This window comes from Strigops habroptila, chromosome 6 (genome assembly GCF_004027225.2).
Source record: "Strigops habroptila isolate Jane chromosome 6, bStrHab1.2.pri, whole genome shotgun sequence".
NCBI lineage: Eukaryota > Metazoa > Chordata > Aves > Psittaciformes > Psittacidae > Strigops > Strigops habroptila.
Window position 1 is genome coordinate 36,258,512 of NC_044282.2, and position 23,083 is coordinate 36,281,594.

At 35.7% G+C, this 23,083-nt stretch overlaps 1 protein-coding gene across 11 annotated transcripts in view; it reads left to right on the forward strand.

Annotated features, from left to right (window-relative positions):
- KHDRBS2 (KH RNA binding domain containing, signal transduction associated 2) overlaps positions 1-23,083 on the forward strand; it is a 356,318-nt gene that overhangs the window by 70,004 nt on the left and 263,231 nt on the right. For all 11 annotated transcript variants that reach the window (XR_003991957.1, XR_003991959.1, XR_003991958.1 and 8 more), the window contains exon 2: positions 2,673-2,800. Coding sequence is in view for 1 of the 11 variants with exons in the window: in XM_030490209.1 (XP_030346069.1) it covers positions 2,673-2,800 (128 nt within the window). In the remaining 10 variants the exon portion in view is untranslated. The remainder of the gene's footprint in view (positions 1-2,672; positions 2,801-23,083) is intronic.

Genomic DNA, 23,083 nt, shown 5'->3' on the forward strand with positions numbered 1-23,083 from the left:
GCAGCTTGTGGAGGAGTGTCTCAGATGGGAGGGACCCCATGCTGAGCAGGGGAAGAGTGCGAGGAAGGATCAGCAGAGACAACATGTGATGACTGACCACAACCCCTGTTCCCCTGTGCTGCTTGGGGGGAGGAGGTGGAGAATTTGAGAGTGAAGCTGAGCCCGGGAAGAAGGGAGAGGTTGGGGAAGGTGTTTTAAGATTTTATTTCACATTACCCTACTCTGATATGATCTGTAATGATTTCCCCAAGTCAAGTCTGTTTTGCCCATGATGGTAATTGTTGAGTGATCTCTCCCTGTCCTTATCTTGACCCATGAGCCTTTTGTTGTATTTCCTCTCCCCTGTCCAGCTGAGAAGTGGAGTGATAGAGCGGCTTTTGTGGGCACCTAGTGTCCAGCCAAAGTCAGTCCACCACAGCAAGATGCAGGGTAGGCTTGCATAATTCCTGTATGTGGGAGGCAAAGCAGAAAGGGATGTGTAGATTTCATTTTTTGGTAGGTTGGACAGGCCGACGAGAAGAACATTATTTTTTGATGGGTTTTGACATGATTCTGGGAGTAGCAAAAAGATGTTTTTACTGTGGAATGCCTAATTTTAATGGAAAAACTATATTCATGACAGAAGTTTTGTAATCGGTGTCAAGTACTTTGAAGTGAACTGTAATTAACATCATTTTATTGGTATTGTAAGAGTAAAGCAGATAGTTTTGAAAAAGTAAAGAGCTAATCACTCAGCTATTCCATTTTATGCTAAATCAGTGAAGGAAGAAGAAGCTATTCCCTTTCAAAAAGTCATAAACAGGCTGACAGTATTTCCAGAATTTTACAGCTACAAGTTTGGTGAGAGCTGAAGATCAGTTTTGAACATCGTGAAGCCTTTTTTTACTGTGAGGATGACCGAGCATTGGCATAGGTTGCCCAGGGAGCTTGTGGAGTCTCCCTCCTCCGAGATACTAAAAAGCTGTCTGGCTGTGGTCCTATGCCACTGTCTCTATAGGTGGCTCTGCTTCAGCAGGGGAGGTTGGACCAGATGACCTCTGGTTAGGTTAACAGTAAGACTCGATGATCTTAAAGGTCTGTTCCAAACTAAATGATTCTATGATTCTAGTTTAATATATGTGTAGAAATAGATACACTTTACTTACTTGCCTTCAAAAATTATCTCACTAGTGTTCTCCATGTACCTGAGAAATGCCTTCATTTAATTCCAATACTTTCTGCACTCGCAACGCTTTTCCCTCTTTTGTTCACCTTTGTCTCCCTTCTGCATCCCCATAGCACAAACCTTTGTATAATTTTGTTGGAGCTATTTTAAAAGGACTTCCTGTCTATTAAACCTGCCCGAAGTAAGTATTTTACTGCAGAATATTGCTTTGTAAGCTCATGCATAATTGATGCTTGCTGCTTTCCACATTCCTCTCTCCTACTGAATGCAACAGACCATGTTTTTCAAGGTATATTCAAGTATTTTACAAAAATGAAACTTTTCCTCCTGATGCATTCAGTGATTATTAAAATAACTTTTTAATCTTAAATTAGGAAGTATCTATCTCATGAGTTCTTTGAGGTGTGTTCTCTGAGAGGTTTTAAAAGAGCTTGTGACATTTTAGGTGTGTCTGCTGGTGAACGCTTTAAATAATTTGATCTAGAATAGGCAGCATAAACATTAACGAACAAATTGTGATATGGGCTGTTCTCTTACACACATTTTCCTTATGCTTGTTTTAAGTCAAAGAAACCTGTATATGTGGTAATTATTGCTGCTGCTGTGTTACTCTTCTCCATGCTTGCTTTCTGGGCCTTAAAACTGCATGTTTCTCAGACTCACAGCTGTCCCTTTTCAGCTATATTTCAGTTATAATTAACTCATTATAAACATTGCCATTTTCTTCTCTGTCAGTAATGATACTGCTGCAAATGCAGCTTTTTCAGTAGTACCTGTACTATGAGGAAGCTCTCATGTACAGTATTAGATGTTCTTTGCAGGGTAGTAATTTCAATTGTTTGTTACGATCTGTTGCTTATAAAGCTTTGAATAACGAACTCAAAGTATGCAAGTTGAATATATTTTGGGTCTGTTTTTGTAAATTCTATCGAATATTCTACATACCATCAATACTATATATAGAATGATTACTTACTGCATTTCTTTAATGAAGAATTGTTTTATGCAAGAATTAACATTATTTCTTATTTTGTGCAACCTTTAAATAATTCAGAAGCATTTGAATGGAAACTCAGTTACAACAAGATGATTCTTCAGTTTTTTACTACTCTTACTTAAAGTTAGCCATTGCAATAGAATCCAGCTTAAGGTCACAGTTAAGAAAGAGCATCAAGCTGTGATGATGTGATAGGCTTTAAAAGACTTTAAAAGGTAGACTTTAAAAGATAGATGAAATCGTAAGTTACATCTTGTCCTGCTCCCACTGAGATCATTTGCCTTCAGTTTCAGCTGGAGAAGAATTAGTTGAGGAGTATGACCAGTGGACTGTCACCAGTGCAGAGAGGCAGAGGTGACAGTCCAGGTTTATCAAAGACAACAGTGCATGTCATGTCAGTGCAAACACCACAGGTGTTCGGTGCACAGTCTGTATTATAATGTATAAGTTTAAAGTTTCTGACAATGACAAATACCTTGTCACTGATTGCTCTCTTCTAATATTTTTCAGAAATTGAAAAATTTCAGGGTTCTGAAGGCAAGAAGGAAGATGAAGAAAAGAAATATCTTGATGTTATCAGCAACAAAAACATAAAGCTGTCAGAAAGAGTTCTGATCCCTGTCAAACAATATCCTAAGGTACTGTAAATATAGTCTTAACTCTTGTTTAATCTTTCTTAATAGAACAATAAAAAAGTCATACGCTTAACCATTTTTATTGACTCTTAGTATGCAGGCTTCATGATATTAAAAATAAACAAACTGGAAATGAAGCTCCTCTTTGAATTTACCTGTTATTATCTATTACATGTTCTAATTTCTGTTTCAGGGCCTTTCAGAAAAGCTATTGAAGTGAATGACAATTTTTTTTTATTTCAAGTAGGTTTTGTAGCTGGTCTTTAGGTTAAGCAAACTGTTGAGATGTTTTCTCATAATTGTTTTTTCATATGTACCATCATTTTAGAAAATAAAAGTCCAGTTAACTAAAAAAGTATTCTACTAGAATAAAGAGAAAATGCTTCAATAACTCTGAAGAGTCAACAGCTTCCTCGTACAGGAGTTGAGGGATTTTCTCTGGTGTATTAACTTTTAAAGTAAAGTAGCAAGATTACTACAGGCTATGACTTTGGCAGTGTATGTCCCTGGGTATAAAATTTAAATGTCTTTCCACCTCATAATTTCTTCATACTTTGTACTTGTCACTGCTACATACTATGATTAAAAAAGCATTTTTTGTTATTGCAAAAGAGCCCCAAATTCAGCAGCTCTTCTGAAGTTTAAGTTTTTATTTTACATGAAAGACAAAAATGTTGGTTTTGGGTTTGTTTTGGTTTTTTTTAATGTACAGTGTTGTATTTTACCTAAGCAGTTATTTGATTAGTATTCAAACTGAAATAGTAAACATCTCAATTTATCTCCAGAGTATTTTGTTCTTACTGATTTATTATCACATGATATTTGGTTCACCGTTAGCCTTGATTAAGGTCTCAGCTTTTTGCTTTATACTTTCGTCAGTAAGAGCAATAAATTACAATGGGTGCAAAGCCTATCAAACAAAATGAAAGGTGTAAAAAACTGAGATTCAGTGCTTCCAGCTGACATTTACCTCCTGACTAGTGAATATAAAACTGAGATAATGTAATCATCCAAATGGTAAAGACCTTAGAAATGCACACAGTGCTATGAGGAATTACCTTCTTGCTGCATAGCCTGAGGTTCTTTGACTAGATTTATGGTATTTTGTGTAAATGCTGTAGGTGACCTGAAGTTCTTAATAAGAGTGTAATAGGGCTGTAACTTTATAACATCAATGTGGTAATTATTCAGAATACTATTTGATGAAGATAGTAGAATGAAAGACAAACTATTTAAAGGACAAATGCAATAATATATACAATAGAGTGCCTGAATATGATTAAATTAACCTTCATTTACTTTAATGAGCTTGTTATATTAATGAGTAGTAAAAGATACAAAGCATTTCTACAGATTTTGAGCAGTGAAGAGAAAAAAAAAAGTGTGATGGAAATGCAGTACTCATTCAGTAACGCAAAATACACTCTTAGAAAGTTTCTGTAGTTGATTTGCTAGCAGTATTTTCCATGCTTGGCATGGAATTATTCCCAGAACTGCAGGTTTCCTGCTACCTTCTAGTAACCATCCTGCAAGGACTGCGTTTGTAGTTTGTATCAAACTGCCGATTGCTGTGATCTAGTGTCTTGTCTTTTCTTGATGAATTGTATATATTAGGATAATAAAAATCAGTAGACAGTGGTGCTTCATATTGTTGTATAACTAATAAAAAACAAGTAGAAATTGGGTTAGCCTTCTCCCCCTTAATTGTATATATTTAGCAGAATATGGTAATAAGAGCAGTTGAGCAGACCTGTGCTTATAAACAGTTAAGAGAATTGCTGTATGATTTCACCCGAGAGATGAAATTTTAAAAAGCTGTATTGTAAGAAGTTACTCATTCATGGTTTGCTCTAAGCTTTCTTTGGTTAGTGCTGGGTGAGCAGGGTCCTGTAAATCTGAAGAAAGTATCCAAGAGCATAAAATTTTGGAAAAAAGTTCTGACCAGCTAAATAAAAAAATAACTCATGTGGTTTACAGACTCTCTGTTTAGGAATGAGACCAGTCCTTTAAATATATTTGCTCTTATTTTAACTACATGTAAAAACACAAATTGCTCCAAAGTAACCCTTGGCCTAAAGGTTTATTATGGCCTTGAGGGCAGATCCATTCAGTGATAACTGTAGGGTCAGAAGCTGCATTTTATGTTTTGAACAAGAGTTAACACAAAAGGCTTCTAGCATCTAAACAGCTCTTGAAGTTGCAGAATAAGTATTATAAAATTGTCTCTACTCAAGTGCCTGTGGTCTGATTTCTGAAATTGCTGGTGCAGACAACAGGAAAATAAAATCAAAGGCTGTGATTAGCAACAGCTGTCTTATGTTACCAGCTCTGTTAAAGATGGAGGCCTCTCCTCTTCTGTAAAATAGAGATCTAAAAAGGGAGAAGGATGTTAGTTGAGAGTTCAGTAATGATGTTTTCTGAGATTAATTATTTTAAATCTCAGCAGCCTAAGTAAAATCAGCATCTCATTTACACACACTCCTCTAGGCAGCAGATCTTTTTAATGTTCTCAAAACTCCTTCTGAAACAGTGATGCAGTGTCTTGTGTTTGTTGATGCTTTCTCCTTTCCCATAGTGCCATTCTCGTTTTTTACTTTCATTTATATGTGAATTCCAACTTAGGCAGACCAACAGAAATACTCCGACTGTTTGTTACAGACTATTCTATTTTTCAGCTTTTGTACCTGTTCAGTTTGAAACTTGCATAAAAATACCCAGGGCTTGTTCATAAAGATTTTGTCATTTATCAGTTACATGTCGTCTTTCAAGCACATTAAATGTGGGAAAAGAGTGAGTTAAGAAAGAAGCAAAACGAAGTCTGAAATTGTCTTGTTGTTGAAAAACAGAACCCATAATTTAGAGGTTTGGCAGGAAACTGTTGTTTGCATGTCAATACGTAGCTCTCAGAGAGTCAGAGTTATTTTGTGGTCTTAGGGTCAAAACACACAAACAAGTGCACCTTACACCTTCAGGTATTGTCTTATTTGGTTAAATCTGGGTTTGGGTATTTCTTTTCCTTCTGATATGTCAACAGGTACATTAGTCTAAATCTAATGGAGTTGAAATAACATGAATTTAGAGCCAAAGTCCTGAGTTATTTAGTTTTATGACAGTTTACATTCAAGATAAAGAATTTCCAGTTTTCTCAAATTTCAATTACGTGGAAATTGCACATTCTGGGAAAAAAACCCCAAACAACCAAAACAAACAAAACCCAAACCAAACCACCAACAACAAAAAACAAACAAGCAAACAAAAAACCAGAAAAAACACCCACACAACAAAAAACCAAAAAACAAAACTGCAGTTAATTAAGGAAGAAATTTTCCAAGTTACCAGTTACTGAAGTTGAAGGTGATGACACCTGGAAATAATGAACTCTCTTTTTTTCCAGTGAGGGACAGATATAATGCAATGTCTTCTGAGCAAAAGGTGATGATTAATAGTTTTCTAATTATATGATTATTGAATATAGATAGATTTGTCTATAAATAAAAGAGGATATTATTATATAAATATTAAGTATAAATAATTATGTAAGTATAATGTAAATGAAATTCATTACAATTTGCTCTGATGCTAGAGTGAATCATAAAGTTGCAAAGTTTTAAAACAAAATCTCAGCTTAAGTATGGGATTATATTTAATTTTTTCCCCTCTACTGGCTTGTTAGATAATGAAAACTATCAAAATATAAAATACTGGAAGCATGTGCTGCTAACTTCCAGGACCTGGTAGAGGTGACAAAGACAAAGAGCAGGTTGATTCTTCTTCATGACTTCCATGATGTAGAGTTGCAAACTGCGAGACACTGTGTCTTCAGAGGATGCAGTATAATAAAGCCTCTTCCCTGCACAAAGGCTCAGCTGATAGGCAATAACAGTCTTGTCCAGAAATATAGTTTGGCTACAGTTGAGCTCCTTAACTCCTGATGGCTTCTGATGTTTAAGTACCATTTTTGGCAGGGGAAAAAAAAAGAAAAAGGATATAATCCAGCCCCTTACCTTTTGAAAGGCTGACACTCTGTTTTAGAGTATGTGTTACTGGGGAAGAGACTTAATATTGATGAATACTGTAAATTAAGTTCCAGATTCTTGATATTCTTTGTTTTTCCTGTCTCATGATGGTTCCTTGAATGATGAATGACTTGACTGAATTCACCTTTCTCATTCTTAGTCATTTTAAAACTGGTTATGTTGTATATAACATGTCAGGTTGGAGACACTGCGCTTGAAATTAAATTTATTTGTTCAACTAAAATCTCAAAAGGTATTTTAATCTCTGTGATACATTAAAACAGAAATTACAGGTGATTTGAACAATGAAGTACTATATTTTTTTGTATATATTACACGTCAGAGTGAATCTCTCCATTAAAATGTTCTTACAGGGCATTCGAAACAAATTTTGGATGAAATAACTATTTGCAAGAGAAGAACTGTTTTTTTACTTTTCCTCTTTCTGCTAAACAGAGCTGAGTGACTAATTACGGAATAAAGATTTTTACCTGCCTTACCAGTATTTTTTTCTTCCCATGCAAGACAGGAAAAGCTTTTACACTTGGAAATATACTAGAATTTAGACTGATGTCAATCTAAATATTATGCTTGTTCTGTTTTTCAACTGAATTTTTTGAAAAAAAGCCGAAATGATGGAAGGCACAAAATATTAGTTAAGATAAAGTGTGCTGCACTGAAACTGATGCGGTGAATAGTAGTTTAAATAAAGAATGCTTTCTCATTTATCTTGAATGATATCTACCCCGTCAGGTCTGTATGACGTAACTGAACATGCATCTTTGTAACAAAATACCACTTTTTATTTTATAAATTTATGGGGGTATTCAAACTTCCTTTTTAATTAAGGCCATTTTAATTTTCACGTTCAGGTGTAATTGTCACCCTTAATCTCTGATCCACACAATACCAGGAATAATAGCAGCAAAAACTTGTTTATGTTCTGTGTTTAATCTGGAATTTAATAGTATTTAATCACTGGTTTCTGGAGCCACTGATATACAGAAAATTACAGAAAATTTACATAAACTGTTTATTACTTAAGGTTCAGAAAAGTCTCTTGAAAAATGCTTCAATAAAATTGATCAAGTGAAAGTGATAAAAGTGATGAAAGCAGCTCGGATATTAGAAAGAGTATCTTTAAGTCATATACTATTTCATTACTGCTTCATACCAAATTTCCTATTAATCTATATTTTCCATCCTGATAATTAATTTTATTTCAAATACACTAGCAGAAATATTTCAGAATTCAAATTATATTTTTTCAGTATTATCGACTTCCTTGCTACAAATAAATGTTTGTAGATGTATTTGCTTTAAATCACTTCTGTATGAACTGCCCAACTAATTCTGAATATTCATAATCAAGTGTGTGTACACTTAAATAGAGAAAAGGTGTAAAAGCAGTCATCTTCATTTTTCTTTTTCTCAGTATCTTCCAGTATTCTGACTGAAGAGAAAAGCAAAACCTCTCAAGCCTCAAAACCTCATTTTGCTTATCTGAAATTTTCTTACAAGTTATGTGATTCTGCTATTCAGTACAGTTTTTCAGTATTTCCAACTATACTCAGAACCCAAAATAAATATGCATCTTCTGTCCTGCATTTAATGACAACAAGTATTTGGAAAATTCAGACAAATACTTTAGCTGTACTTTCAGTAAAATACATGAATAAAACATCACACACGCATTTTTCTTTTCTGACTTATTTAGGACCTGACTTTTCATCCATCATGCACTTAGCTTTTCCATCAAGAGATGAACCCTGCCTCCAGTGTTTTCTGGGCCTATGCCAATCTTGCAGAACTCTTGAGTGGGTACAGAAAGTAGCTTGATTTTAATAGGTCTCCATTTTTGTTAATGATTTATTTGTTTTCATAACACTGCTGTTGAAATCAGCTCTCACGAGTTAACCTCTTTGTCTTGCTGAGAAATTTTGCTCTATACAGACCTCTTTAGAAATTGCTTCATAAAATTGTTCCTGACTGCAGAGAATAACATGTATTCCAGATAATGTTGTAGAGATTTGCTTCTCTATTTCATTTAACCATGACAGCTGTATAAATCCTTAGCAATGTAATTAAAACATCAGCAACATAATTAAAAACAAGTAGCACAAAAAATATTCCCAACATTAAAGGACTTTTCCTCCCCTTTTGCTCTACATGATTTTTTGAAGGATTTTTCGCAGGGTATCTTTCCTTTATCTATACGTGCAGATATATAGTTCAGCCTCCAGCGTTCACTGTTTTCTTCATTTAACTCATACTTAAAATTAAAAATGGGCACTAAATTGCCACTTTGTGATTTACAGGGATTTGCTCTGTGCTATTATGGTGGAACGCAGTAAGGCCTTCCGTATTTCGAGGTAGGCTTTCAGACTTGTTATAATTTAACATTTCGTATCGCAGAGCATTCAAAGGCCAAAACTGAGTAGGAGACACCCTTTATACTCAACACGCTCAATATGTAAACTGGTCTTGCTCCAAGGAGTTGACAGGCTGGAAAGCACAACATAACTAGGAAATGAGACATGTAAAAAGATCAGCAAGAGAGTGATGGTAGCTGATAGCAGCAGTGTCAAATACAGACAAATCCTAGCCACTCACCAATGGGAACATTGGTCGCGTCTCTTGTTTTCTAAGCCACCAAAACTCTTGCATTCTTCTCTATTCTTTTATTACTCCTAGTTGAGGGGAAAAAAGAAAAGAAAAAGAAAGAAAAATATAATTTGTAACAGCACTTTAATAAAATAAGTCTGAGAGCAGGCAGGAATTCAGCCTGCATTAACAGACAGTTCTAATCAGGAACAGGAATTCATGTTAATGGTACACAGATTGTGTATGATTGATTACAGAAATGTGCTACACCCACACCAAAAGATATTTGGGGTTTTGTATGCAATTACAGCAGCATTATTTCTTCCTCTGCTATTTGTATTAATCGAGGATTTTTGGACTAAAATTTGTCTTCAATATCATCAGTGCAAGTTCTACATTTTCAAACTGCTTTTGCCAGCAAGGAATTCTTGCTGTCTTTTTTTCTTTTCTTTTTCTGATATATTGGCAATATTGTTTCAGATTGGGTAAAAGAGAACCCTGTCTTAGGCTAGTCCTTGTCACCTTTCTTTAAATACTGATTTTCTGATTGAGTGAAAGTGGCCCTTGGAATAAATAGCCTTTTTTTGTGTGTGTGTAAGCTGTAAAACTTGAGCTCAGTTACTCACATAGGTACTAGATGCTATAAATACATAGATTTATATATAAATAAAAAATTAGATGTAATGTAAGACCACAATTTATGTCATGTCCCAGCATGATGCAAGATAGTAATATTTTGTTTTGCTAGTTTTCAGACCTGAGAGTCTGCATTCTCAAGCATTTCCAGTGAATTTGTGATGTTGCCCAAGATTATTGATATACTTAAGTAGGCAGGTTATCTGCAGATTTCTAGGGTATGTAAGTATTTTTACAGATACTAGAAAGCACACCAAATTTTTGCTAGATAAATGTGTTCACATATGAAACTTACAACACTGATGTATTATGATGACTGTTGCCAAAATCTCATTTGACATCCTGTGTTTATAAAACCCTTTTCCTACTCATGATGGTATTAAGGTTTTTAGTTTTATGTTTGTGGGTTTTGTTTTTTTTTTTTTCCCATGGGAACCTTACTACTTTTCCAGAAATCCCTAATATCATATCTGCGTGTGAAGATACTGAAGGTGATTACTATATACCCCAGCTCTTGTATCCAGACTTTGTAAAATACATGTTTTAAAATTCAGGCATACAAATCACATTTTGCATGGGTTTTGTCTTACTGCATTGTCTTATTTTAGTGATTTACATCATGTAACAGACAAGGGAGTTTCAAAAACTTCAAACTTAAATTTAAGCCATTTTTGGGAAAATGTCACTAACAAACTCATTAACAACCATGTCGTGCACTCCCATAAGAGTAGCTGACTCACATAGAACAGAGTTATAAACCCCTCAAATGAGGGGTTCATAATGTAAGCACTGACACTAGCAGAATTCTAGAGGCATGAGTGGTTTCACGGTTATTAGTTTAACACTAGTACAGATCACGTTTTAGTATTCCTCCAGCCCCTGTGAGAAGAGGTAGTTTATTTCTTTCAGGCATAATTACGTTTGTCACATGTTTGGAGATTGCAAAAATCGTACTTGCATAAAAAGGTAAAATGACTTTCAGAGCGTTTAACATCATGTTGTTTGTAATATCATTAGAGGGAAGAGATGATGGGGGGAAGTGGAAAACAGAGCTTTCTACTTTTCAGATAATTTCTCATCTGTTCCCTTTTGTAAAGGATTTCTTTCCAGAAGATTCTATAGGATAATGGGAACAGAAAATATGTTATCCTGTAGATATACCTGAAGGATGAAATGTAGGGAAGAGGGAATCTCTATAAATCCTCTCATGATTGTTCCCTCAATGGAGAGAGAAAATTAGTTGGTTTTTTTTCCTGGGAGGTGGTTACCAAAACACTTCACGTCTCTTCAAGGGTGTGTTTTGGTAGGCTTTAGCCTCCAACTTGCAGTCCAAGTACATAGATTCAGTTGTATCTGTAGGGCCAGAGCTAGGTGCACATCAGTGTTCCACAATGCTGAATTTATCTGCTTAGTAAGCAAGTTGACACAATCTGCTCGAAAGTGAGAGAACCGACGTTTTCTTCATATTCAAGATAAAGGATATGTAGGCTGAGAAAGGAATGACGATAGGGCAATCAACATGTCCATCTACTGCCAATATAAAATGATTACCTGCATGCCCATGTCCAGTTTTAATTCTCCAAATATAAGAAGGACATAGACAAAATGGAGTTCAGTGGAGGGCTGTCAAGATCATCAGGGGCTGGAGCACTTGACTTGTGTAAAGAGGCTGAGGTAGCTGGCTGAACAAGTCAGGAGAAGAATTGGCTGCAGGGCACCGACGAGGAGCTTCCCTAGTGTCTGCGAGGAGGGTATTGAGGAGGCTCTGCACAGTGGTGTGTGGTGGGAGGATAAGAGACAGCAGATGTATCTTGAAAGAAGAAATGTTCAGATTGAGTCAAAGAAACTTCAGCAGCAGGTTGCCCAGCGAGATTGTACAGATAGAAGACCTTCAAATGGTATTTGACTGCAGCCCCTTAAAAACATACCAACTATCTTTAAATCAGCTTGTTGGGTTTTCTTGATAGGTTTTCCCTTTTTCTCTCCCTAGTAATCTAGTGGCAGTAGTTCAGAGTTCACTAAGGGTTTGCCAACTGCAGTGGGATTTTTCAGTGAGCTGAGTAGCTCAGGTCAGCTCTAGTGCTTTTGTATCTTCATTGTTAGCAGTAACTAATGAATTTAAAGGTAATTCATGTATGGCCAAAAGTGCCCTTAGCTGTTGCATACTTAGAAATACCTTTAATTCAGTCCAGGATAATGTTACTAAGGTTTTAGTCTATATAGAGGCCCAGCATATGATCCAAAAAAGTCAAGAAAGGGGGAAAAAAAAATAAATCTTTGTTTTCTCCCGCTATCAAAAAGTAGCATTCAGAATAGAGAGAGGAACTAATAAAAGTTATACTAGTTTAATAAAAGCCTTGTTATATAAGCGGTTACAGAAGCTTGGTTACTTTCATGTAACAGCTGGCAAGAGAAAACTGCCAAACAAATCACTTTCCATAGCAGATATTCAGTGCAGTGAAGAAACAAGACTATTTTTAAATAATATATGATTTTTTAATTTGCATTTCTGATGTATTAGGAGTACTGTAATCTCAAAATGCCTATTTAGTCAGCCAAGAAAATGAATGCTAATAACATGAGGCATCTATGCATGTGAGCTTTCTACTGCAGATGGGATCATGAGGGATGAATTAACTGGTACCACAGAGGAAGATGGTTATGTTCAGGGGAAGGAGATTCAGAAGTCATTTTTGAGATAACAGTTTGACTTTGAATTTATCACTGAACAAAGTGATCAATCAATAAAATACTTTGGAAACTACAAAAGATTCTGCAAATGCCCTTTCATGCTTGTCAAGTTTGACTAAAGGTTATGCAGCAACAACAGTGGGATGAGTCTAGTCAGGGAAGGTAAAGGAGAGAAGGGATCCTCCTAGAAAGGATTCCATCTCAGCTATGTCCCCTGCATCCTCCCAAACCCACGTCTGCACACTCTATGATGTACAATTTTAGAGGGAGGTGCTCAGTAAAAGAGCACTTTGTTTTGTTTTACTGAGAGCACTGACATTGGTTGCAGATGGTTTGGGTTAAAATACTACCTAGACTAGAAGCTTACTTAGAGAAAGAGAATAATAGGCTCTTCCAGCACGATTGATGTCATCCTAAATGTTCATATGTAAATAGGTTTTCTAAAAGCACTGTTTTGTCATCTTTAGCTGGAAAGCAGACAACTGTAGTTGCCAGAGCTACCTAGAAAACTAGATTATTCATATCTAGTGCTATCCTGTACCAAGAAAAAGAATTCACACTCGACTGTATGTAACATTAAGCTTTTATGACAAGATAGATTTTTTTTTTTTCCTAGAGGAAATGCGCCCTTAAGTTTTTACTGTAAACCCAAGTATCCTTGTATCGAGAAAGCTGGGTCACTGTCAGCTCCTCTTATCCCCAAAGAGGCATATATATGTTTTTCTCTTGTGACAGTGAGAAAACAAAAATCAGTTTTGCTTACAGACTAATTTCCTGATCTAGGATGATGGGGATGCACTGATGGGGTGTAGAAAGGACTAGTTCATGCATTTAAGAAAGGCGTATGAGCTGTATTACAACTGCTACAGTGAAAGCTTTGAACAGACTTAAGAGCATTGTGGAGATCTTCTTTAAATCAAGTTACTGTGTTGTTGCACCAGCAGCACGCATACTTGGTCTCGGTCTTTTCTGTTAGTCACCATTAACTTCAGCTGTCATGTGGAATATCCTTTAGTACTCTGGCAATAGTGACTTTGATGTTGCTAAGGGTCAAGCTGCAGTTTCAGACAGTTTTGGTTTGTTTTTTTTTTTTCCCCGATGTAGTAGTTTTAACTGCTATAAGTGTGATGCTGTTGTAAGGGTAGTAAACAGACATAGATGTATGAACTAAAAGATGTATATAATAAAATTCTGAAGGTTATTTTGAGACCCAACTGCTGCTTCTTCATCTTACAGTGTAGCATTCTTCTGTTCAGTGTGATTTGATAGATACAAAAATGCAAAATGTAAAGTGTCATGTGTGCGTGTCCATGTCCCAGTTCTTTATATTATGCTCTCGAATTTTGTTTTTGTAGCTATGACAGACACATCTCATCCAGTACACGGTACATTCATGACAGATATGGCTTGGGTGTAGCATCCCAAAAACAGACACCATCTCTTACAGGAGGACAAGGCTGGGCAGTTTTGAAGTACTCTGAGCAATGAGAGGAAGTTTTTCCTGTAAATCTGAGATTCTGTTGCCAACTGACCATAATCAAATTCCCTGCATGCCTCATGCATCGCTGCTCTTCGTTTTTACAGGGAGTGATTTAGTGAGAACAATTTTTACTGATGCTTGGATAAGTAGCCTACAGGAGCTTTTTTCTCATTTATCGCATTTAAAATATATGATGCTTAAGGAAAAGAAATAGTAAGATAGCAGGCATCTGTTTGTAAATGAAGACTGCATTTATGTCATATGCTGAAGAAACAAATCAACTGAGGAGACCTTTATCACAAGTTTGTTGGGTTTTGGCGGGTGGGGTGGTCAAAATGAGATCTTTCTTGAAACAGTAGCTTGAAGAGACATTAGGAAAAAAGTTCTCATATATTGGTATAACAGCTTGAGATTAATGGCATATTAGGAATTTGATGGTGGCATTGCAAAGACTTGCATATATTTTAGATCTTTACATGTTCTATTTAGTTTTACTGAAGGCAGTGGGAGTATTCTTAGGACACATAAAAATAGATTTTTTTTTTCTTCTAGAATAAAGGAAAGTAAAAAAAAAAAAGTGATGTTGTAGAGTCTGCTGTGCTTGAAAAATACCTGCACAAAACTACTTTCCTAAAATCATACACAATAAGTTACTGTTCAAGCTTATCATGAACATATTCTCTTCAACAGTTAATTTCAGCCTGGAAATAAATAACTTTTGCAGCAAGGCCTTTATTCTCCTACTTCAAGTAACTTGAAATCTGTTGAAAAATACAGTCTGTAGCATGAATGAGTAAATTACAAGTATTTTTTTGTTTAGTTAGTATGCTCTTTCTCATTTTCTGAATAATTGTCTACCCCATACTTCTATAACTAGGAAAATAGAAAGAAAACACAGGCTATTTCAGTCTGGTACTATAGCTGTATATAACAGGTGTGTCAAATATCAGATACTCTCTTTAGGGCTTGAATGGTGAAAATACATAAAATTCGATTCACTAATGTACAGCTTCGCTTTTACATTACTTGATTTCACGGCCTCTGGAGTCTATTAATTATTTAAGAAATGGGTTTTTCAGCTAGCACAGTGTCTTATAATGAAAACCAGCAAGTGTAGGACTCGGAGATGCTGTAATTTACCTATTAACTGTGCCTTTTGATTTTTAGGCAATTTTCAATTAAAATCTTTCCATAACACTCATTATTACTCTGATGTATAACTTACAGGGAGATGAGGTACCCTTGTGTTGGGGTGCCGCTCATCTTTTTACTGGATGGAAGGAGGAATAGTCTCTTGAAACGTATAGAAGAATAGCAGTAAAACTGCCAGGAATTATTACCAGCTTACTTTGCAGTAAGTCTTAAAGTAAAAGAATGTACTGGTCTTAAATTACAAGTAAATTTCTCAGTCTAGTGAGAAGAGGATTGGAAGGGTGATGAGGAAACAAAAAAGGTATTGTGTAGTTTTTCTTCCCAGGGTACAGAAGGCCAGTGGTTATTTTGAAGCGTCAAGGATTTTTTGGGGGGGAGTGTGTTTAGAAGATGTAGTAGATGGTTATTGCTATGTTATTCTGGCATCCAGTATATTGGTCAAGTTTTAATTGAAGTTTAATTGAAATTTCCAACACAGGAAGTTTAAGGTCATCATTTGACATAAATCTTGTGTTAATTTGAAAAACGGTCAAAAGTGGTTGTTGTTGTATCCGTTGGTAGCAGTGTAAAGCAATTTTACTAGGCATGGGAATAAATACATATAAGATGATACACATTTTTCAGCTGAGTCTGACATCTAACTTCATGAATAAAAAAGGCCCTATTAATCATGAGGTGATAGAGTCACATATGTTGTATTTATCATTCTTGTAAAGAGAGTGAGTTGTCGCTTGTTAATGTTTGAGAAAATGCATAGTAATTACATAGAAGAAATAAGTTGAGAAAGTAAAAGATATGGTTAGCTTGTACAGAAGCTTAAATGTTGGTGTCTGACTTTCATGTTAATACTTCACAAATGATAGTGTGTGCAAGGGTTAAATGTAATTTCTTAATGCATAGTTGAGTAGTATGCATATGTGAATAATTCTCATTCCATGAGCTGAAAACAATTTAAGGTAACTGTATATATTTGATGTGTAACACCAGATGTGCTCATGCAGTTTACAGAAAGTAGACAAAGAGGCTGCAGTGAGGATACAGAAATAGTATTTTCAAATAATCTTTGATAGTATAAATGATCAATAGTTCAATATCACAGTTATTTGTTCCCTGGAATCAACACAGCATGTTAACATGTATAGTCAGAGTTCCCGGGAAGGGGTCGGTTATCACTTATCTTGGAACACAAGGCTATGGATATTTATTGAAATATTGATTTTTAATCTATACCAGATGATTTTGGGTGAAATGCAGAATCTTCTGGGTTAGACTTTCAAATACGAGCTTATTCGTATGCACCGTGAAGCAAGGAGAAGTCATGTCTACCAGACTACCATTCTAATGTGCAGCTGAAATTATTCAGTTGATTTGTAATAATCTTGCTTCCTTTTTAACAAAAACCAATGGATTAGAAACTCCACTTTGTGCACGTTGTCCAACTTTGTTTTGTATGTATGTATGCATAACTCTTGGGGATTCCTGAATGTTTTTCCTATGCCTTTAGATCTTTCTTGCCTTTCTTGAAGGAAGAGAAGGATTCTAATCCTACTCTTAATGATGAGTTGATTGCATAAATGACTTCATAGTGTAAGAAAATTTCTCCTCCCTTGCTTTGCACCTCTTCTTCCATCATTTTCCTTTAAAACTTCACTCAGTGCATTGTACTGATAGCGTTTTTCTCTAAGTATTGGAAACAGTCTTGGAACAAATATTGAAAATTTGGGACGTCATCTTACTCAGCTGCACAGTCTACCCAAGGTCAGAGGATCACAGGCTGGACTCTAGACTAAAGTTTGAAGGAACAGGGAACGTCTAAACAGGTAGCTGTAAGTGTTTAACAAACCAGTGAAATACATCCTTAAGTCTTACAGAGCTTGGATTTAGCTGCTTTTTTAAAGCTTCCCACCTCTTTTCAAGGTGTCCTCTCTAACACTATTCATACTATTGGGTTCTGCAAAAACAAGAGTAGTAATGCTTTACTGCTACTCCATCTTTGTTTTCTTAAAAACACGGAAGTATATCAGTGTCTTTTTCTTTCTTAAATGTTTAACAGGACATTCTTGAAATCTGCATTCTGTAAAATGGACAGGCTTTAAACTTGACAAATGACAAGGAGTGCAAATATCAAAAGTATTTGCTATTTATCCTTTTAATTATTTTAAAATATCTGTAAGCAAGTCTTTTTTATTGTAGAAGTAGTTTTCCTAACTCCAGTTCAATATTAATATACACTGTAAGTTAGGAGTCATCAATATGTATGACAGGGTGGCAGACTTCAGCTTTTAGAACTGAAAACAGGTTTAGTGCAAAATGGAGAGCTAAAATGAGATACAGAAGAGCTGGCAACATCATTTCCATGATCTTTTTAAAATATTTTTTAGTTTTTGGATTATTGTATTTTTCTGTAAACTTCTGTTTTCTTCTGCCTTGTCTGCCATGGTTTTTAGGTCTTGGTCTTTTCTACTAGGACTTCAGTCTGTCACAGTATTTTGCTGTTTTGTGCCCTTTTGTGTGTTGGAGAAATAGATATTTTGTGGGCTACTGTGTAATATACTGTATAATATAAGCCTGCATTCCGATTCAGTGATCCACTTCCTCAGTTCTTTGTGACTATGAAAAATCCCCACATATTTTCATCTCGCTAGTTAGGGAAATCTAGAACTGAAAACTGTAAATCACCTTTCTTCTCCCCTAAGCCTATCACTGCATTTGTGTGGAGCCAGCTGTAATCATCAGGCACAAGGGGAAGTGGCTGTAAGGTAGCACACATGAGGTAGTCACACCTCTGCATCTACGTGGGAACAGCAGTACATCTTCACTTGCCATTGTCCTCTGCTTAATGCCAGTTATTTGCTGGTAGGACATTAGCTGTGAGAACAATTTTTGAGGCCATAAACTAGAATTCAGCAGGAGCAGATATTATAAATTATATATGATGAGAAATACATAATACATTACTTTTTATCAGCTGTTCTGAGTTACAGGACATGCAAACCAAAGCAGCAGTCATCCTCTCAGTGATACAAGTAGCTGAGAGTTAACTACTGTAAGTCTTTCCCTGACTTTGCAGACCTTTCTGTACTCTTCGTGCAGTTCTGTCTGATTGCTGCTTGCTGATGCTCTTGCTGGAAAGTAGCTACCATGAGAATGAATGACTGGTTTTCCAAGCTGTAAGCTGGCTATAGGTAGGTGTTTGCTGGGGTTTTGGGTGCCTAAAGTGATCTATATGCAACTGTCTATTGGTTTAAAGGGATTTCATTCCCTGCTTCCTCTGGTATGTTTGAAAATCTTGCAAGACACCTGCCTGTACCTGTGCATAGCAAATTAGGTGTGCGAAATGCAGAATCTTAAAGCCGTGCCTTGCATGTGAAGTTCCAAGTCATCAGCAGATGCAGTCCGAGTGATGTCAAGGGCCCCATTTTGATTTTGGCTTCTTGCTAGTTATAAAACTTCATAGAAGCCAGGCTGCATAACAGGTGTTGCCCTTTTGCTTTCTGTATTCATTATGTAGCTGACACCTGATCATGTGTTTCTTTGTCTGTTTGTTGGTTGTCTCTCACACACTCTTGTCTTTCCACCTGTTTCAGATAGACTGGTTTATCTCTCTATAATACCTAACAAGTCTTTTGTGTATTTCCTTAACAGCGGATGATATGGATTCTTTTCTATATGTATTATTCTGTCCTATATTTAGCATTTCTATGTAAGATCTACATATGGACACCTTCATTCTTTTCAGCTGCACTTTTCTTTCTGTGGAAATGAAAAAAATCAAAAAATTGGATTTTTTATTTTAGTGCTGTAATAATGCATTGTACCAGGAAGGAGAAATGGTATTTCAGCCATTCTTATGTATAGGGGTTAATATTGCAGGTTCTGCAGGTGATTTTATATCTAGCTACATGTGGTAAATTACAGAGTAAAAAATTTCTTAATCCATGGATATAGCTGTGCATTTATGCATATACTGATTGTCATACAACATAATTTTTTTCTTCTGACTCTGCTCCAGTGTTGTTCACTATAGTATTTTACGAATCCTCTGTTAAGAAACTATATTTCTCTTTTTGAGGAGCACTGCCCATTCAACTCTTTAGTAGGCTCCTATATGCTGACATCACTGGGTTTGCCATTCTCGCATCCCTGAGAGGTGTATATGTTCTTTCCTTCTTACTAATTTCTCACATCCCTCATCCTTCTCTTCACATACAGGCTTGTCACCACTGAATTATTCAAAAATCTGCCTCCCACTCATATACAATGTAAACTGTATGAATTAGAAATAAAAGTTAAGTATTCCCTGTCAGGATGTCTTTTTAATATAATTTTCTTCCAAATTAAATTTTAAAAAGATACTAAAATTATTTGTTAAACATAGCCCTTGCAGAGTTGGCATTTTGAGGGTTTCTAGTCAAACTGTTGTGTAGGGTAGTGCATTAGGTCCTGTGGACAGAAGCCACTGTGGCCATTACGGTTGTATCATGTGCATCACATCCTTGGAGTTGAAATCTGGTATGTTCAAAAACTACTGTTTTATTCCCAAGAAATCCTACTTTTTTTCTTGGCCTATTCTTGCTGTGTTAGATGACACATCAAGACATAGTAATTGTTTCAGCCAAGCATATGGATGTCCTGAGGATGACTTCCTCCAAGCATTGCTGTGTTGCTTGTAGACAATAACTGTGTATCTCCAGTACATCTGTCAATGTTAACGGGCTGCTTAAACCAACAGTGACTTCATAAATTCATTAGAGGATCTATGTTCAGTACATGTGTAACTTATGTTCACTCACTTAAAACACAGGAAATTAAACAAAGGAAATGGAAAAAAACCTTACATGCAAATAATTAGTATAATTAAATGTCTTTTCAAGATTATTAGTGGAAAATTGTTGCAGAAAAAAGCTATGAAAAACATTATAAAATGTAAATAGCAAATACGTATGAGTACTGTTATATCTATGTACTTCATAAATATTCAAGAAGGTATTAACTGACCTAGTTTTATATGAGTTCTCTTTGACTGCTGTTTTATTGTTGAATATACATCAAATCAAAAGAATCAAAAAGCTGAAAAGTCTATGTATTATGCTGATGGGATTGGTCACTATAATAATAGGTATTTTATTATTTCTTTACTTGTTTTGACTTGTATCTTTAATTTTATGTTAATTTAGATAGTACAGTATTTGCAATGAATATGTGTTTGTATATCAGTCTCTAATAGACTTCTGGTCTTAAATTGTTGCACAAACGTTTTTATACTGCAGAATGATATGCTATAGCTGCATCTTTTCATGCTAGGTTCAGAGGAATTTTTTTCTAGCTTGTCGACTCTTACTGTTGAAGTGAGTTACACACACACAGGAGGAAAGTACCAGAGGTTGGTGTTGTCACTGCAGGATACCCCTCAAGAGTCTAGCAGATGACTTAACTGTTTTTCTGCAACCTGACTAGACCAGTTTGTTTAGGGAAGTGTGGATAAAAACTGGATCTATTTAGTATTACCAGAAGGCACCTTAACACATGGCAGTCATCAGGATGTGAGGAATGTGATATTGAGCTGTTCACTTCTACCCACTTGTCAGTTTTTTTATCAGTCTGTATTTTTTCCTTCTTTCTCTCCTTGCTTTTTTCCCTTTTAATTCCATAATGATTAAGCAAGTGTTCTTGGCCAGATAAAATATGCTCTCCCAGGAGGGCGAACAACATTTGGTATTGTTTCTTTATGCATTAGAAAGAAGGAAGGGGAAAAATAAAAGCACTAAAATTCCTGTATAAGATTTTTATATGATTTATTGCTCATAAGTTTGTTACAGTTCTGGGAAAAGAAATCACTCTATTGCTTCAATGGGAAGTAATTTGTAGGTTAGAGATTAGAGCAATAATATATTTCATTCAATCAAGCCTTACAGATTTATAAACATCGATACATCTAAGACCTCAAAGTTAGCAATGTCTTTTAAAGATTTATTGTTGCAGTAGGACCATATTTGTGGAGATAATAAGGGACTATATGCCACTCTGAACTGTGCCCACAATTTGCACTGATGTCTCCCCCAGATATACCTGAATGGGTTTAGTCTATATGCCCTCTGAAACTGAGTTCAACCAAAATTATCTAGCCAGTTCAGTGCCCCATAAAGATTTTGTGACCTAAAAAGTTCCTGCCTTTCTAAGCAGGGCAGATCAAAGAGAAAATGATGATGTGTCTATAGAGATATTATGCTTGTTAGAGAGAAGCCATCAACATGAATTTTGCATCCTCTGAGCAGTTTCATGACTCTTGGTCACATAGCTTGCAGTTCCTGCTTTTTAAGCCTGCTAAAATAATTCATTTTCTCCTAAGCAGACTAATCCACTGAGCAGTGTCTAAACTTGAAAGTCTTCTCTTTTTTTTTTAATACACTTTTAGGAACCTCTCTTAGCTTGACATACTTCTTATTCCCTTCTTGATGATACCAAATGCATGATAGTTTCATTTTAGAGAAATAAAGATATAATTTTCAGCATTTGATATCCTCAACTGATAAAAGAGAATAAACTGTCCTCATTCAGTTTTGAACCTAGAAAGATTTGCTGAAAGTAGTCTGTCACACTCTGTCATTTCATAGAAATCTCCATCTTGTTTAATGATACCTTGTTAATACAGGAAGATGAATGCAGAAATGGACATGTCTACATAATATTTAATCCATCTGTATGAACTTCAGGTGTCTTTTCCAGTAAGATTATTTTTCTGGTTTTAGATTTGAATTCTTCATGCCTTCATTGCCTTCTTAACAGGGTTTTCTGTTTCAGTGGATGTTGTAATTGAGAGAAAATAAATGAACACCCACTATCCCCATTTGTCTTTAAGGCAAGATAACTGCTTACACAACTTTCAGTCCAATTTTGGTCACTGAAGCATTTTACTGGTTCTGATTAGTCCCACAGAGTGGGAGCATCCTCATCTTGTCAGTTCAGAAGAGTCATTAAAATTGTGTAAGCTGTGGGTGATGCATGAGCCAGGGGTATGTAAATTCCCTGTTAGCGAACGCATTCTTCATCTTGTCAATTTTTTGCTGCCTGCTGTTAACTCTGTAGGTAGCCCAGTGCAGCTGATAGAGGAAAAAATATGGAAAGCAGATTACTTGTAAAGAAATAGCAGAGGTGATCCTTACACGTTCATAATTAAGTTTATTCAGAAGACCTTTTATTAAAACTGATTTTCACATCATTTGCATAGAAGCAATTCAATGTAGTTTCTGTAAAAATGTGTCATAACAGTTCTGAAGTTTTCCTTGGGTGTAGAAAGAAAAAAACAGAGGACTTTTAGCACAGAAATTAAGTAACATCATTTACTAAAAAGACATATTTTAATAGGAAGGATTCAAGAAATATCTCTCTTTTGAACTGTTTTCATTTGTTCTGCTGGCCCTCAGTGCATGAGGTTGTTTGTCTCAGTTGACACCAGTGTGGAGTTACAGGGATGATGTGTGTTTCAGCTGACCTTGAAGAATATCTCCATTGCAACTGAACCAAGCAAAGTGCTTACTTGGTTTTGTTTGTTTGTTTTTTAACTTGCACTGATTTTCAACATTATTTTTTTTTAACCAGTAAATGCAAGGTCAAGTACCATTCTTCGTGCACATTTCAGTTCTCCAGTGACTGTCCATCAGTTTGGCAGGATGGTATTACAACATAGCAAAATTCAGAACAGTTTGA